Raw genomic sequence first — 19,570 nt, forward strand, 5'->3', positions numbered from 1 at the left:
TATTTTAAAAATTCACCAAGAACATGTAACAATTCTAAATACGTATGAGCCTAATGAAATATTCCCCAATATCTAAAACAGTATGTGTTAAACTAGTAAAATATATACAGAAAATGACAAATCCATTATTGTGGTAAGTGTAATTATTGACAGGTCTCACTGAGCCAAAACCAAATATGTAAATAAAATACAAATAATACAGATAATGAAAACACAAAATAAGACTGAACTAATAGACATGTAGAATCCTGTATGTAACAATTAAAAGAATACACATTTATCTAAAGTTCAATTGGAACATTTACAAGCTGATTATGATTTAGAAAATGAAGCAAGCCTTAAATCATTTTAAAGTGTTCATAATCTACTGGTAAAGGCAAAATAAACTACTGAGAAACACTGAAGTAAGTCCTGTCATAAAAGAGTTTACAAAGTGTTTTGGTAAAGACTGAAATATACTATCTGAAACAGATTAAGTACACACAGAATTAATATCTGGAATATATGAAGAACTTCTAAGAAAAAAATCAACAACCCAGCAAAACCACAAAACCACAAACAGGTAATATTTTACCTTCATTAGGCCAAAAAACATGCAAAATAAAATGAAAAAACATAAAGTGAGAAAGAAAGGAAGAAGAAAGGTGAAGTGTACAGGAAGAAGAAATTTTCATAAATTACTACAGTATATCTGGTACAACCACTTGGCGGAGCAACTTGAAAAGCTCACAGTAAAATTATGATGGATATATTCAACCCAGCAACTCCTCTAGAATCACAGAGATATGCCCACAGATGTAGCCTGGGCATCATTTCTAACATAACATGCAGCAAAATTTCTAAAAAATTGGAAACAATCTAAATGTTCTCTGATAGAAGTATTGAGAAATGAATTGAGGCACATTCATTCCTACAAACTACTTGTACTACATGAATGAGTAACACAGACAAATGTCTGAAATACTACACTGAGTGAAACAGCAAGTGCAGATGAGAATGCTATTATGTAAGATTCTTAAATTGTGCTGAAATAATAATAGTATGCTTAAATAATAAAGAAAATAGAAATTAAATCCATTATGCAAGGTTCCTTTGGGGAAGGAAAGAAGAATGAGACTTGCAAAAATTACAAAGGAAGTACATTTCTAATTTTCTTCTTTTACAAGGAAAGGTATCTGCAGCAAATATGTCAGAATCGACCTACATTGCTTCTGGAAAAGTAACAGTGTTTGAGGTATTGTTCTCTGTATTCTGCCTTAAAATAATTTTTCAACTCATTTTTTTTTTTTAAAGTATAAGAGGATGTCTGCCTCTAAATGGAGTGACTGGTGGAAGAACAAAGAACCCACTGAGATCAACTATAAAAAACAGTGAAATACACCAAATACCTGTTCTAAGACATCAGAAAGCTGCTGAAGCAAGAAGGACTGAAGATGCCAAAACTCTAGAGGGATGACAGACTTCACTTCCAGTTAGAAGCTCCTGGTGAAACTGTGTTTGTCCTTCTTGTCCTTCTAATACTTCTTTTAAAAAAAGTAAACTTCATATTAAAATATAACATAAATGAAAACCCACAAACCCGAAGTGTGTGGCTCACTGAATTTTTTGGGGGGAAAAAAAAAAAAAAAGAACATGGCCTTATATTTAGCATAACCCAGAAACCCTCTTTGTCCTGTCTCCCAGTCATTATTACCTTGTCTCAAGTAAGGTCAGAAACCCAGCCTCTAGCACCACAGATTAACTATGCCTATTGTTGAATTTTTTTATGAATAGCTTGTGTGTTTTTTTGTGCTTTCCTGGGATGATTTTTGCAATAAAAGGGACAGGGCCAACAGAGTATCCATCTGAAAAGTGGCAAATTTTGACCCCTACACCTCAAACCACATAAAAACCAAGTTCCAAACAAAGAATAGATCTAAAACCCAAAAGCCTATTTACAAGAGAAAAATGTGCATATATATACATATATACACACACAGACTGTGTTCTTTCCACACAATGGAATATTATACATCAACGAAAATTTACTAAGTATCTCCATGCAACAACAACAGTGAAGAATTTCACAAACATAATGCTGCACAAAGAACGCATGCTGTTCCAATGATATGAAGTGTGATATTTATCTTATGAGCTCAAAAACTCTAGTAACTCAAAACTCTATTTGCTATTACTGCTTGATCTGTGGAAGAAAAGCAGTAACAAACCTAGACACTATTAAAAAGCAGAGACATTACTTTGCCTACAAAGTTCCATATAGTCAAAGTCATGGTTTTTCCAGCAGTCACATAAGGATGTGACTACTGTATGTAGAACAGAATCAAAGGGCAAAAAGATATACTGAAAAATGAACTCCCTGGGTCAATAGGTGTCCAATATGCTACTGCAGAAGAGGGGAGAAATAACTCCAGAAAGAATGAAGAGACTAAGCCAAAGCAAAAACAATGCCCAGCTGTGGATGTGACTGGTGATGGAGGTAAAGTCTGATGCTGTTAAGAACAATACTGCATAGGAACCTGGAATGTTAGGTCCACAAATCAAGATAAATTGGAAATGGTCAAACAGGAGATGGTAAGAGTGACCATCGACATTTTAGGAATCAGTGAACTAAAATGGACCAGAAAGGGTGAATTTAACTCAGATGACCATTTTATCTACTACTGTGGACAAGAATCCCTTAGAAGAAATAGAGTAGCCTTAATAGTCAACAAAAGAGTCCAAAATGCAGTACTTGGGTGCAATCTCAAAAACAACAGAATGATCTCTGTTCATTTCCAGGACAGGGAAGCCTAGTGTACTGCAGTCCATGGGGCTTCAAAGAGTTGTACACGAATAAGCAACTGAACTGAAACCTACACAATGGATGGTACCAGTGGAACTGCAGTGATTTTACTTTGCTATGTTGCTTATCTGTGTTTCTATAATTAACAAAACGATTTCTATAATAATAATAAAAAAGTTACTTTAAAGCATATGATGGAAAGTCAGAAATTTTGGTAACTAAATTTTTTAACGTAGTCTAGAAATAAAAATATTTAGACTTAATTAAATTAAAACACCATTCTATTCTACACCTTTTTTAAAAAATTTACATCTATTAAAATAGGTAAGTTAAAATTTTCATTTACCTGTCGGTTCCTTTCATCCATTATGCGTGTGATTTGTATTTTCTTCCGCCCCATTTTCAGTCACCTTTCCTTCCTTGTAGTCCAAATATTTAAATCAAAAATTAATTTTCTTTAATACCCTAATGCATGGTACACTGCTTCTATTACTTCAGCTTCTAGTTGGAGGGCTACAGCCAAAATTTTCTGTAAGATCTGAAAGAAAACACAAATTAGAAAATTTACATTCTGTAGCACATAGTGCAAATGTTATACAAAATTTAAACCTGCCTTTGACTATATTATTAGTTGAAATTTTTCACTACATAAAATCAGTAAACAAGTTGAAACCTTGTTAATTTTACCACTAAAATATCTCCTGAACTTTTTCATGCCCCTAATTCTGGCTAAAACAATGTAATTATAACAATTATAACCTTTAAGTTTTTCCTTAATGCATATAATAACAGCAAATATTCTTAATGGCTTTTGATGGCTCCCATGTCAAAGGATGAACTCATAAATCTACATGTGTAGTCCCAATCTGCTTTTACAAATTCTTCCTGCAAACTGCCCTAGCTACTAACAAAATTACTATTTGTCAATCCACAAAGACACTATACGCTTTCATAATAATACATACCTAAATGAAACTATTCCTTTAGCCATTTAATTAACTCTTCCTCATCAATCAAGATTCAGTTCAAATGTCATCACTCTGGATGAATAAAAGGCCAATAGCCCTTCGTAGAATAAACCACAGCATCTTATTTTGTACATAAGTTCCAAAATCATTTACCTCTCAGACTGTGAATCTTTCAAGAATAACGATTTTTCCCCCATTTATCTCTACAGTAGAATGACTGGCAATGATATAATTTGTTATGCTCTGAACGATAGTTTCATCAAAAACACAACGCTATTAAAACTTAAGTAATAAAATATTTACAGAGGGATGGGAGACAAATCTTAAAACACAGTAATGTTTTTAAGTAATGTTTTAAATAAAACTTAAAACAAGTAAGTAATGTTTTAAACAAAACTTAAAACACAGTAAAGATTCAGGGGAATCTTTTGAAGTATTTTTTAACACTGTACATGTAACTCTACAGAACTTTAACTGTACCGTGCAAATCCAGGGTTTGATTAAATTTGGCTTTTGCTCAAAAGCGGTGAGCTTTCAATTTTTATTATTATCTCAGCATTTCTTCCATTTCTTCCTTTATTCATCCTGTTATTTCATTTATACATGTATTAATTGATAATCTATTAATAACTAATAACCTATGCAAAACAGGTACTTTGAAATACTGAACAAGGTACCTATGATAAAATAGTCAAGGAAAAAAGGCAAAATTTCTAACCTCACAGTTCAGAGTCTAGTAGGGGCAGACATTAGTCAAACCATCATAAAAATGGGTACGTATAAAAACTCATTTATCTGACCTAAATTCATGGTCAGGGCAGGCTTCACTGAGAACTGCTTCATACTCAAACCTGAGTATGCAGGTGTTTATACCAGACAGAGAATAGTATGTGCAAAAACTCTGTGCCAAGAAAGAGCAAGAAATATGAGAGGAACTGAAGGATGGCTAGTAACTTGTATGAATCAATCAAACAAGTAGCTGTGCTGTAGAATGTCTGCTTCTTTACAGACTATAATATAAACCATAGAAGTTGGCTTATTCCAAATCATGTTCCCTAACAGATGACAGGGCACCCAATTCCCATTATGAAAACTTGCACTGTAGCAAGCAAGACAAATATTCACACATTTCACCACTGAGATAATACGTTAAATTCCATAAGGTATATGCACTGTATTATCTTGTATGATCTGTAAAATTCTAAACATATCTGAGCATTTTGCTTTTGACAATGGTAGAGTAGGTTGCTTTAAACCAGTATGTCCCTGAGTATCACTAGAAAAGCAGAGCAAAAAGTAATCTGTTTAAAACCGAAGAACTTTCAAGACAGTGAGAATTTGCACAGAAATTCTTCTGAGACCTAGATGAAACAGGCGGGACCAGACTTAAGACTCACTGATTCTTAAAACATCAGCTGAGAGTCTGAGAAGCTAAGCAGAGCTTTCAACAGTTCTTTGCATAGGGGCACAAAAATTCAATTCAGGGTCTAGTCAGGAGGAATAGCTTCAGTAAACACATCGGGAAGCTGGAGAGAATCCAGAGGACTATACCCTATTGTATAAAGGTAAACCAGAAAGAGGCCATGCAAGGAAAGAATCGCTTCAAATCATTTCAATCTGACCATATTAAGGTAATGTAGGCTAAACCTAGAATCATTAGCCTAGCTGCATACCAACAAAATCTTTCCAAAAGGTTCTGGCAAAAGTAAATCTTATCAGCAAAAAGACCCCAAGTTTAAGTTATCTTACCATTTTTCACATAAAAGTCTACAGAAAAAAACCCAATGAAGATCTGACTGAAAACCAAGATTTTAAAATAGCACTAGAAATAGACCCATAGTAGATCCAGATAATGGTGCTAGCAGAAAACAGTTTTAATGCACTATTGACCAGAGTCACATTAACACATCTTTTGTTACCTGGAAGTTATGGATCGGAGATGTTTCAATATTCATGTATAACAAATCATCAACCACAGGAGTTAGTTTCTGCAAAAATCCGGCAGCATCATGTCATAAAATAAGCTACTTTAATGTGTTAAAAGGAGTTTGTTTGTTTTTTAAGAATTTTAAACAATGCTGCTGCTGCTAAGTCACTTCAGTCGTGTCCGACTCTGTGTGACCCCATAGACGGCAGCCCACCAGGCTCCTCCGTCCCTGGGATTCTCCAAGCAAGAACACTGGAGTGGGTTGCCATTTTCTTCTCCAATGCATGAAAGTGAAAAGTGAAAGTGATGTTGCTCAGTCATGTCCGACTCTTAGCAACCCCATGGACTGCAGCCTACCAGGCTCCTCCGTCCATGGGATTTTCCAGGCAAGAGTACTGGAGTGGGGTGCCATTGCCTTCTCCGAAACAATGCTAAAAACATGGAAAACAAAAAATTGAAAAATACAATTTTAAAAACAGAAATTAAGAAACTGATGGATGACTTTAACATTAGGTTAGATACAACTGGAGAATGATCCAGAAGACAGAAAAGAAAAACATACTTACCCTGAGGCCCAAAAAGACACAAAAATGGGAAATACATGAAAAAATATGACACATGAAGAAAAGGTCCAAAATACACATAACTAGAATCCAGAAAGAAGGTAACCACATAGGAGGGAGAAAAAAATACTTAAGGGCCTGATAGTTTAAAACTTAAAAACACAAAGGAAAACTGAACAATAACATCAAGCCAGATTCAAGATCTAAACTCCCAAGCATAACAAATACACAGAAAACCACACTTAGGCAAATCAAAGTAAAGGGGGAAGGTGGAGGAATGGACAGAAAAAAAAGAGACAGAAACAGCCGCAACAGATCTGAAAAGCAGCCAGAATAAATTAAAGAATATTACCTCTAAGAGTAACAGTAAGATATAGCTGGCTTTGAATAAATAATGGAAGCCAGAGGAAAACAAAATGATGTCCTCAAAGTGCTGGAAACAGGGGAAATGTCAAAACAGAATTCTATATTTAAAAAATACCCTTCAGAAATGAAGACAAAATAGAGACATTTTTAGTCAAACAGAATCAGAGAATCTATCACCAGGAAGCACTAAAGAGACTTCTTCACGTAGAAGGAGAAGAGGGCTTCCAGATGCAGCTTGGATATACACCAAGAAATGAAATACATTGAACAGGGTAAATCTGTAACTCTAAATGAATACTGACTAAACAGAATAATGACAATATTTTGTCGAATTTAAAATATTACAATGCACAACAATAACAGTACATAATTTCTGGAGGGGTAATATTAATAAGCTAAAGCGTTCTAAAACCTTCCAATGACTAGGAAATGGAAAAAGTTCTCATTTACTTCAAATTTCAGTACATGAAAGATGTATGTGGTAATCTCTGGGATAACCACAGGGAGGTCAATTAGAGTATATATAGTTGTTCCTCGGTATTTATTCCAGGAACCTCAGTTCAGTTCAGTCGCTCAGTCATGTCCAACTCTTTACGACCCCATGAATCGCAGCACACAAGGCCTCCCTGTCTATCACCAACTCCTGGAGTTCACTCAAACTCCTGTCCATAGAGTCGGTGATGCCATCCAGCCATCTCATCCTCTGTCATCCCCTTCTCCTCCTGCCCCGAATCCCTCCCAGCATCAGGGTCTTTTCCAATGAGTCAACCCTTTGCATGAGGTGGCCAAACAAAGGAGTTTCAGCTTTACCATCAGTCCTTCCAATGAACACCCAGGACTGATCTCCTTTAGAATGGACTGGTTGGATCTCCTTGCAGTCCAAGGGACTCTCAAGAGTCTTCTCCAACACCACAGTTCAAAAGCATCAATTCTTCGGCACTCAGCTTTCTTCACAGTCCAACTCTCACATCCATACATGACCACTGGAAAAACCATAGCCTTGACTAGACAGACCTTTGTTGGCAAAGTAATGTCTCTGCTTTTGAATACGCTGTCTAGGTTGGTCATAACTTTCCTTCCAAGGAGTAAGTGTCTTTTAATTTCATGGCTGCAATCACCATCTGCAGTGATTTTGGAGCCCCCCAAAATAAAGTCTGACACTGTTTCCACTGTTTCCCCATCTATTTCCCATGAAGTGATGGGACCAGATGCCACGATCTTAGTTTTCTGAATGTTGAGCTTTAAGCCAACTTTTTCACTCTCCTCTTTCACTTTCATCATGAGGCTTTTTAGTTCCTTTTCACTTTCTGCCATAAGGGTGGTGTCATCTGCGTATCTGAGGTTATTGGTATTTCTCCTGGCAATCTTGATTCCAGCTTGTGCTTCTTCCAGCCCAGTGTTTCTCATGATGTACTCTGCATAGAAGTTAAATAAGCAGGGTGACAATATACCGCCTTGATGTATTCCTTTTCCTATTTGGAACCAGTCTGTTGTTCTATGTCCAGTTCTAACTGTTGCTTCCTGACCTGCATATAGGTTTCTCAAGAGGCAGGTCAGGTGGTCTGGTATTTCCATCTCTTTCAGAATTTTCCACAGTTTATTGTGATCCACACAGTCAAAGGCTTTGGCATAGTCAATAAAGCAGAAATAGATGTTTTTCTGGAACTCTCTTGCTTTTTTGATGATCCAGTGGATGTTGGCAATTTGGTCTCTGGTTCCTCTGCCTTTTCTAAAATCAGCTTGAACATCTGGAAGTTCATGGTTCACGTATTGCTGAAGCCTGGCTTGGAGAATTTTGAGCATTACTTTACTAGTTTGGGAGATGAGTGCAATTGTGTGGTAGTTTGAGCATTCTTCGGCATTGTCTTTCTTTGGGACTGGAATGACAACTGACCTTTTCCAGTCCTGTGGCCACTGCTGAGTTTTCCAAATTTGCTGGCATATTGTGTGCAGCACTTTCAAAGCATCATCTTTCAGGATTTGAAATAGCTCAACTGAAATTCCATCACGTCCACTAGCTTTGTTCATAGTGATGCTTTCTAAGGCCGACTTGACTTCACACTCCAGGATGTTTGGCTCTAGGTGAGTGATCCACACCATCATGATTATCTGGATCGTGAAGACCTTTTTTACAGTTCTTCTGTGTATTCTTGCCGCCTCGTCTTAATATCTTCTGCTTCTGTTAGGTCCATATCATTTCTGTCCTTTATCGAGCCCATCTTTGCATGAAATGTTCCCTTGGTATCTCTAATATTCTTGAAGAGATCTCTAGTCTCTCCCATTCTGTTGTTTTCCTCTATTTCTTTGCATTGATTGCTGAGGAAGGCTTTCTTATCTCTCCTTCCTATTCTTTGGAACTCTGCATTCAGATGCTTATATCATTCCTTTCTCCTTTTTTTTTTTTTTTTTTTTTTAGCAATATTTTTATTTTTTTTTTTTTTAATTTACATTTTATTTTATTTTTAAACTCTCCTTTGCTTTTTGCTTCTCTTCTTTTCACAGCTATTTGTAAGGCCTCCCCAGACAGCCATTTTGCTTTTTTGCATCTCTTTTCCATGGGGATGGTCTTTGTGCCTGTCTCCTGTATAATGTCATGAACCTCATTCCATAGTTCATCAGGCACTCTATCTATCAGATCTAGTCCCTTAAATCTATTTCTCACTTCCACTGTATAATCATAAAGGATTTGATTTAGGTCATACCTGAATGGTCTAGTGGTTTTCCCTACTTTCTTCAATTTCAGTCTGAATTTGGCAATAAGGAGTTGATGGTCTGAGCCACAGTCAGCTCCCGGTCTTGGTTTTTGCTGACTGTATAGAGCTTCTCCATCTTTGGCTGCAAAGAATATAATCAGTCTGATTTCAGTGTTGACCATCTGGTGATGTCCATGTGTAGAGTCTTCTCTTGTGTTGCTGGAAGAGGGTGTTTGTTATGACCAGTGCATTCTTTTGGCAAACTCTATTAGTCTTTGCCCTGCTTCATTCCGTATTCCAAGGCCAAATTTGCCTGTTACCCCAGGTGCTTCTTGGCTTCCTACTTTTGCATTCCAGTCCCCTACAATGAAAAGGACATCTTTTATGGGTGTTAGTTCTAAAAGGTCTTGTAGGTCTTCACAGAACCGTTCAATTTCAGCTTCTTCAGCGTTACTGGTTGGGGCATAGGCTTGGATTACCGTGATACTGAATGGTTTGCCTTGGAAACGAACAGAGGTCAGTCTGTCGTTTTTGAGACTGCATCCAAGTACTGCATTTTGGACTCAACCATGATGGCTACTCCATTTCTTCTAAGGGATTTCTGCCCAGAGTAGTAGATATAATGGGTATCTGAGTTAAATTCACCCATTCCAGTCTATTTTATTTGAGGTTGCTAAAGTCTCTTATCCTGGGTTTGATCCCTGGGTAGGGAAGATCCCCTGGAGAAGGAAATGGCAACCCACTCCAGTATTCTTGCCTGGAAAATCCCATGGACTGAGGAGCCTGGTAGGGTACAGTCCATGGGATTGCAAAGAGTCTGACAGGACTGAGTGACTTCAATGGCATAGCATATGCATAAAAACCACACATCCTCTCATATACTTTAAGTCATTCTTATTTTACTTATAATACCTATTAAATGTAAATGCTATTAGTTTCTGGCATGGGGTAAATTCAAGTTTTGCTCTGAGGATTTTTCTGGAATTTTTTCTGGGATATCTTCAATCCATAGTTGATTGGATCCACAGGTACAAAGTCTGTGGATATGAAGGGCTAACTGTATAGCTAACAAAGCTATTAATAACAGAGGGGGGAAAAGGATCAATAAATAATCCAGATTAGATTTTTTTAAAACCTAATTATAAAGTGATTATAGAGAATACATCTAAAATATGGGATTATGGAAAGAATAAGCATAAATAAAGATATATTTTATAAGACACAAACCACAAGAAAGGTTGTGGGGCTATACTCTATCACAGAAAACTTTAATGCATGAGGAAGATACATATAGATACATGGGTATAAATATAGTGGAATACTTCATTATAATAATTGTTCAATTTACCAGGAAGGCACCACAATTCCAAATTTGAATGTACCTAATAACACCAGAAGTCAGATATCTTTTCCTGAAGAGCAGATATTCTTTGCAAAATCCTAATCAGAAGCTGGTTTTTTCCTACTTTTAACATGAAAAATCATATAACATATCAACTAAAACTCCCCAATCACTTCTCATTTAAACTTTAACTACATCTTTTGGGCTTCCCTAGTAGCTCAGATGGTAAAGCATATGCCTGCAATGCAGGAGACCTGGGTTCGATCCCAAGGTCAGGCAGATCCCCTAGTGAAGGAAATGGCAACCCACTCTAGTATTCTTGCCTGGAGAATCCCATGCACAGAAGAGCCTGGTGGGCTACAATCCATGGGGTCACATAAAGTTGGACACGAGTGAGTGCCTAACACACACAAATATATAAAATATCCATTTATCATAGTAAATTATCATGGTTATGATGTAAAATGCACATTATATGACATCACATGCAGTAAGTTTGCTTTCCTTCTACACAATTTAACATTTTCTCAACACGTTTGGTGCATTATACAAATCTATGCAAAATCAAGGGCCAAATATGCAAGGCAACTAGAAATTTATTCAAGATAAACACACACAGCAGATAACAGCTCAAAGACTCACCATCCTGAGCCTGACTTAATTCTGCCATACTATCTTTCTTACTGCCAGCAACATTAGAGATGCACAATCCTTTTGTTTTGTTGTTGTTCAGCTGCTAAGTCGTGTCTGACTCTGTGACCCCATGGACCGCAACACACCAGGCTTCCCTATCCTTCACTATCTCCCAGAGTTGGCTCAAACTTATGTCCATTGAGTTGGTGATGCTATCCAACCATCTCATCTCTGTCATCCCCTTCTCCTTTCGGAGACACTCAGCAGATGCTTCAAAATGTCTACAAGTGCTTCTAATATTTTAGAAATTTCATTTGGGGGGTAATTTGTGTCCTTCCTCATAGACTAATTTGTTAAAATATTGCATTAAATTTTATAGATGTAAAAACCATTTTTTCCTAAATAAACTAATAAACAAGGATATGTTATATAAAGCCAACGTGAATAGAACTACGTGAAGTCCACAATTCTAACAAGTGCGTTTTAACACAGCTTTCTCAGTAATTTAAGGAACAAACATACCAAAACAAGAACAAGCAGACCAGAAGACACAGGAAAAAATATGCACTTTATAATGAACAACCTGACATATAGAAACTATACAGATGCAGAAAATAACATTCTTGGTAAATGCATAAAAAGCATTTACCAAAAGTGACCACAAACTGGAGCAAAACTAGGTGTTAACAAATTTCAAAGGACAGGCATGTCTGTAATCTCAGACAAATTAAGCCATGAATTGATAACAATATAAGAAAATCCTTATATATATGAACATTAAATAATAAAACTCTAAACAGCCCATGAGTAAAAGGAGAAATCATAGGGAGAGCTAAAACAAATTTTTAATGGAATGTTTTTAAAATACTTCCTATCAAAATGTATAGGACATAGCTGAAACTGTTCTTAAGAAGAAAATTTTTAGCTTTAAAATATATATTCAGTAGAAAGGCCAAAAACTACTGTTCTAAGTAACCATCTGAAAGAGGTACAAAAAAAAAAAAACTGAACTCCAAAACAGAATAAATGATAAAGTAAAGGTAAGAGCTGGATCATCAAAAAAAGCAAGAGAGTTCCAGAAAAACATATATTTCTGCTTTATTGACTATGCCAAAGCCTTTGACTGTGTGGAAAATTCTGAAAGAGCTGGAAATACCAGACCACCTGACCTGCCTCTTGAGAAACCTATATGCAGGTCAGGAAGCAACAGTTAGAACTGGACATAGAACAGACTGGTTCCAAATAGGAAAAGGAGTACGTCAAGGCTGTACACTGTCACCCTGCTTCTTTAACTTCTATGCAGAGTACATCATGAGAAACACTGGGCTGGAAGAAGTACAAGCTAGAATCAAGATTGCTGGGAGAAATACCAATAACCTCAGATACACAGATGACACCACCCTTATGGCAGAAAGTGAAAAGGAACTAAAGAGCCTCTTGAAAGTGAAAGAGGAGAGTGAAAAAGTTGGCTTAAAGCTCAACATTCAGAAAACTAAGATCGTGGCATCTGGTTCCATCACTTCATGGGAAATAGATGGGGAAACAGTGGAAACAGTGTCAGACTTTATTTGGGGGCGGGGGGGGGGGGGCGCGCTCCAAAATCACTGCAGATGGTGATTGCAGCCATGAAATTAAAAGACACTTACTCCTTGGAAGGAAAGTTATGACTAACCTAGACAGCATATTCAAAAGCAGAGACATTCCTTTGCCAACAAAGGTCCGTCTAGTCAAGGCTATGGTTTTTCCAGTGGTCATGTATGGATGCGAGAGTTGGACTGTGAAGAAAGCTGAGTGCCGAAGAATTGATGCTTTTGAACTGTGGTGTTGGAGAAGACTCCTGAGAGTCCCTTGGACAGCAAGGAGATCCAACCAGTCCATTCTAAAGGAGATCAGTCCTGGGTGTTCATAATGAAGGACTGATGCTGAAGCTGAAACTCCAATACTTTGGCCACCTCGTGCAAAGAGTTGACTCATTAGAAAAGACCCTGATGCTGGGAGGGATTGGGGGCAGGAGGAGAAGGGGACGACAGAGACTGAGATGGCTGGATGGCATCACTGACTCAATGGACGTGAGTTTGAGTGAACTCAGGGAGTTGGTGATGGACAGGGAGGCCTGACGTGCTGCAATTCATGGGGTCGCAATGAGTCGGACATGACTGAGCGACTGAACTGAACTGAACTGAAAGGTAAGAGCAAAAAGTAACGAAACAGAAAATAAACATACAATAGAGAGCGACAAAGCGAAAAGTTAGTTATTTAAAAAACTGGTATTAATTGATAAACTTCTGAAAAGAGTAATAGAGGAATAAAGGAAGCAATACAAAACCTATCTGGTCCCAAAAGTGTTACATAAAGAAACTAGACTGTCCTATAACATACATTTATCACATGAAAATTCATACAAACAATAAAAAATGTGACAGTACAGTAAATTATGTATTAGCATGAAATTAAATTAGCATGTATAACTCTAACCACTACCTGCTGTTATGTCCAGCTCACACACTCGAATAACCTAATTCCAACAATCTTTTGATCCCAGTAGGTCCTACAATTTATTAAGCTTGTCACATTTTACTGTCCCTCATCCACTTTATGTGGATATAGCTCCTTACCCAGTTTAATTTTCATACATTCTTACTCCTTTGGCTCAGGCTATCCCTCCTATGCCCATATTTCCTGGGGAAAAACTCACCCCTGGCAAGGACAGCTTACTCCCATGTAGCTGAATATGGCTGAAAAACAAACAACCATGCTAATTATAATTACTCTGACTAAACTCATGAAGATCATGAACCTCAAACCTTAAATATTCCCTTCATACTGCCTAGCAATCTTCTATCTCCCAATTTCCTAGCTGATTATTTAATACCATATTATATGTCCTCACATCTACAACACTCATCCTTAACCTTCACACAGGTGATGACTTTGCTACCTACTCTATTGACAGGAACAACAACAAAAAGCGCAATCAGAACAGAAACTCTTCAAATCCCTGCTATCACAACTATCAACCCACCAGAATCTATCTCATATACTCTGCCTTCCTTCTTTTTAAAATCTTGGCTCAAACAATTCTTCTTTTCTTTCCTTCAACGTCAATTTTTTCTTCTATACTGAAGAGTTCCCAGTGGCAAAAAATAAAAGATGCTATTATTTCACTTACCTAAAACAAAACACAGAAAACAAACAAAACATTTTGAATACATTAAATGATAAATTAATGTTTGCTGATTGTCAGAAGTCCCAATTCTGTAAAGATGTCAATTCTCCCCAAATTAAGACTCCACGCAATCCCAGTCAAAACACCAGCAGGTTTTCTTTTACCATACGCAGAAACTGACCATATTAATCTAAAATTCACTTGGAAATACAAAGTTATAAGAATAGTGAAGGCTACCTTGAAGGATAAAGCTTAAAGACTCACATATCATCATTTACCACAGTGGTCCCCAACCCCCGGGTCACAGACTGCTACTAGTCTGTGGCCTGTTAAGAACTGGGCCGCACAACAGGAGGTGAGTGGAGAGGAAGCCAGTGAAGCTTCATCTGTATTCACGGCCACTCTTCACTGCTCGCATTACCACCTGAGCTCTACCTCCTGTCAGATCGGAAGCAGCATTAGCTTCTCATAGGAGAGCAAACCCTACTGTGAACTGTGCATACAAGGGACTTAGGCTGTGCACTCCTTATGAGAATCTAAAGCCTGATGATCTGAGGTGGAGCTGAGGCACTGTGGAGGGACTGCAAACGCAGATTATTAGCAGAGAGGTTTGACTGCAGAGTCATAATAAATCAACTTCTTGCAGATTCATATCAAAACCCAATCAGTGAGTGGCAAGTGACAGTCAAGCTGCACCTGGTGGCAGGCTATATAGTGGCAAGTGAGTTGATGTACTTCCTTGTACAGCTGCATCTGGGGCCAGGCTTTAAGGCAGAATCCAATATTATTTTACTCTGTGCATGGCCTGCCCATTATTTTATCTACCTCTTCCATCTGCATCTCTTTCCTGCACTGCACACTTGTCTCAGTCATAGTTTTGGTAAGCCCACTAGCTAATCCTAGCCAAAATGAGTAAAAAAGAAAAAAATCACTGGAAGGCCTCTTTGTAAAGGGGGAAAGATCTAGTGATGAGACAGCAGAAGATTCTAAGACTGTTAACAAAATGAAAACTGCATTTAAAAGGAAATACCAAGAGTCCTATTTAAATTACGGTTTCATTGCAACAGGTGATTCACATTCTCCAAGCCTGCTTTGCATAGTATGTGGCAACTGGCTACACAACAAAGCCATGAAACATTCCAAACTGCTCTGCCTCCTGGAGACCAAGCACCCTGCATTAAGACAAGTCTTTAGAATTTTTCAAAAAAAAAACTGTGAACACAAAGAACAGGAACAATCATTGAAGGCCACCACTTCTTCAAATGTGTCTGCACTAAGAGCATCATTCTTAATGGTTTATCTCATTGCTAAAGCTAAGAAGCCCCTTACTAATGGTGAAGAGTTGATCCTGCCTGCTGATGAGGACATTCATTGTGAATTTTCAGCAGAGGCTGCAGTTTAAAAGGTAAAACGTGTTCTTTTTTTTTTTTACTAGCACCAAAACTAGACAAACTGATGAAACAGCAAAGAATACTGAGGCACAGTTGTCAGGGATGGTTAATGAGTCACGTGGTACTCAACTGAGGTTGACAAGTCTACTAGTGTTGACAGCAAGACAATAATGCTTGTTTTCATGCAATACATTTTTCAGGAGGATATGCAAGAGGATATATTATGTGCACTTTTGTTGCCAACCAACACCACAGCTGCAAGTCTTCGAATGACTACATATCAGGGAAACAGAACTGGTCATTTTTTGTCAGTATTTATATGGATGGAGCAGCTGCCATGAATGGACGGCTTTATGGTTTCACTAGTCAGGTCAAAGAGGTTGCTTTCAAATGTGAGTCTACACACTATGTCATCCATAGAGAAATGCTGGCTAGCCAAAAAATGCCACCTGAACTTAACAGTGTTTTGTAGGATGTGATTAAAATTATCAACCACATTAAAGTACATGGCCTTAACCCACCTCTGTTCACGTAACTGTGTGAGGAGATGAATACAGAGCACATATGTCTTCTCTTATACTCAGATAGCTTTCTAAAGGTAGATTACTGGCTAGAGTTCTCGAGTTACAAGAGCTGCTCTAGAGATTTCTTTTGGAAAAATAGTCACCACTAGCAACACATTTCAGTGACACAGAATGGGTCGCAAACCTTGCTTACTCGTGTGACATATTAAACCTGCTCAGTGAACTCAATCTGTCACTTCAGGGGAGAAAGACGACTGTTCAAGTCAGCAGAAAAAATGGCTGTGTTCAAAGTCAAACTGGAATTATGGGTCAATGAGTGAACATTGGGGTTTCTGACATATTTCAAATATTAGCAGAGATTTTGAAAGAGACTGAGTCAGGGTCTTCTTTCTGCCAGCTGGTGCATGATCACCTGTGTCAGCTTTCAAAAGAGTCAGCATTACTTCCCAACCACAAAAGACCTCTGAACTGGGAAGGAACGGATCCAAGACCCATTTGTGAATAAGCCAGGTGAATTGACTTTGTCTGTGCTAGAAGAGCAGCAACTGCTTGATGCTGCAAATAACAGCGGCCTTTAAAGTATGTCTGAGACAACTTCAGATCGCCATACGTTCAGGATTAAAGTCAAGGCAGCATATCCTGAGATTGCCACAAAAGTACTGAAAAGCCTGCTTCCATTTCCAACATCCTCTCTTTGTAAAGCGGGGTTTTCTGCAGTGACAGCTATCAAAATGAGATTATAGAAACTGAATATACCATCACCCCAAGAAGGGACTGTCTAGTTGCAAGAAACCAAGCTCAGGGCTCCCACTGCTTCTGCATTATGGTGATCTATATAATTACTTCATTACATGTCATAATGTAATAATGAAATAAAGTACACAGTAAATGCAATGAAACGGAATAATTCCCAAACCAACTCCCACCCCCTGGTCTGTGGAAAAACTGTCTTCCACAAAACCAGTCTGTGGTGTCAAGAAAGTCAGGGACCACTGATTCACCAGGCTTATTATAAAGCTAAAGTAATTAAGGCAGTGTGCCCCCAAATTGTTCTGAAAAGAAAACTCAAGGCTAATAGAAGAAAAGAAATTGTAAACATCAGAACAGAGAAAGTGAATAGAAAAAGAAGAGTAAAAAAAAACTCAACAAAACCAAAAATTGGTTTTGAAAAAAGGTTACAAAAAGGGACAAACCTTTAGCTAGATGGGTTTTGAAAGAAGACTCAAATAAAATATCAGAAATGAAAGTGGAGACAATATTACCAGAAATAAATATGACAGTAGCAGACTACTGTAACAAAAGTATACCAACAAATGGAATAAACCAGATAAAATCCACAAATTCCTAGAAACACAAAACCTAAATAGAAGAAAGAAAGAAAAGCTGAATAGACCTACAACTAGTAAGAAGGCCAAATAAGTAATCAAAAATCTCCTAATAAAGAAAAGTACTCAACCTGATGGCTTCACTGGTGGGCTCTACCAAAGATTTAAAGAAGAACCAACACCAATCCTTCTCAGACTCTTCCTGAAAACTGAAGAGGAAGAAACATTTCCTAAGGTCAGCTCTGCCTGATAATAAACCAAAGACACTATAAGGAAAGTATAGATCCATATCCCTATGAACACTGATGCAAAAACCCTGAACAAAATGCCAGGAAACTAAATTCAGCAGCATAGTAAAAGGATTGAACACCAAGACGAAGTGGGATCTATTGCTTGAATTCAAGAATAGTTCAACATACTACAATTAATCAATGTGATATGCCACATTAAAAAAATTAAGGAGAAAAATCACATAACCATCTCAATTGATGCAGAAAAAGGATTTGACAAAACACACTATCATTTTATGATAAAAAAAAAAATCCTACTAGGAATAGAAAGAAACTACCTCAACATAATAAAAATATATAAGAGAAAGCTCCAACAGCTTACACCATACTCAATGGTGTAGGGCTGAAAGTTTTTCCTCTAAGTTCAGTAAGAGAACAAGGATAACGAATTTTGCTACTTCTATTCAATAATGTAGTAGAAGTTCCAGCCAGAGCAAAACATCAAGAAAAACAAATAAAAAGCATCCAAACTGGAAAGAAAAAAGCCTAATTATCTGCTTGAAGATGACATGATCATATATGTAGAGTTCCCAAAAGATTACACAAAAAACCTTGCTCAATAAATTCATCAAAAAAGTACAATACGAATCAAGACACAAAAATCAGCTGCATTTCTATACACTAACACTAAACAGTTTGAAATAAAAATCATTCCGTGCACAATAGCATCAAAAAGAATAAAATATTCAGGAATAAACTTAGTCAAGGAAGTACACATTGAAAACTAAAAAAGACTGATAAAACAAAGAAAACAGACACAATAAAAAAAATCCCACATTCACAGATTGAAAGACTTAATTTTGTTAACATACCAATAATACCCAAAGTGATCTACAAATTCAACGCAACCCCTATCAAAACCCCAATGATTTTTTTGCAGAAATAGGAAAAACATTCCAAAAATTCATATGTAATATCAAGAAACAGCCAAAACAATATTGAAAAGGAAGAAATTGGAAGTCATACTGGCTAACATCAAATTTTCCACAAAGCTACAATAATCAAGACTGTAGTACTGGCATAAGGACATACAGACCAAAGGAACAGAACAAAAAGCTCATAAATAAATCCATGCATGCATGGTCAAATGTCAAAAGGTGTCAGTGGATGCTATCAACAGAATAAAAACAGCAACCCACAGAATGGGAGGAAATAATTTTATATTACATATCTGATATGAGATTAATATCTAGAATACATAAAGAATCCTTAAAACTCCACACAAAAAAAGAGCCCATTTTAAAAACAGGCAAAGAACTTGAGTAGACAGTTCTTTAAAAAAGATACACAAAAGGCCAATAAGCACATGAAAAGATGTTCAACATCACTGATCTTTTGGCAAATGCATATCATGAGATAACACTTCGCACCCATTTGGATAGCTATTTTATCACACAAACAAAAAATAAAAAACAGAGGACCAGTGTTAAGGTAGATGTGGAAAAATTGGAACCCTTATGCATTGTTTTGGGGAATCTGAAATGGTACAGTTGCTGTGAAAAACTGTATGGCTCTTACTAAAAAATGTAATATAGAATCACTACTGATCCAACAATCCTACTTTGAGGTATACACACAACAGAATTGAAAGCAAGGACTT

At 37.1% G+C, this 19,570-nt stretch overlaps 1 protein-coding gene across 11 annotated transcripts in view; it reads right to left on the reverse strand.

The window, feature by feature from the left end:
• MEF2A (myocyte enhancer factor 2A) overlaps nucleotides 1-19,570 on the reverse strand; it is a 180,783-nt gene that overhangs the window by 84,242 nt on the left and 76,971 nt on the right. For 9 of the 11 annotated variants that reach the window (XM_070358430.1, XM_070358433.1, XM_070358427.1 and 6 more), the window contains one exon: nucleotides 3,129-3,320. In XM_070358430.1, coding sequence (XP_070214531.1) covers nucleotides 3,129-3,182 — 54 coding nt within the window. In that variant the 5' untranslated portion in view covers nucleotides 3,183-3,320. Of the gene's footprint in view, nucleotides 1-3,128; nucleotides 3,321-4,230; nucleotides 4,321-14,296; nucleotides 14,444-19,570 lie in introns of those variants that run through there. The other 2 variants (XM_070358429.1, XM_070358431.1) reach the window with 2 other exon arrangements.

Source organism: Bos mutus, chromosome 21, assembly GCF_027580195.1.
Source record: "Bos mutus isolate GX-2022 chromosome 21, NWIPB_WYAK_1.1, whole genome shotgun sequence".
Lineage (NCBI taxonomy): Eukaryota > Metazoa > Chordata > Mammalia > Artiodactyla > Bovidae > Bos > Bos mutus.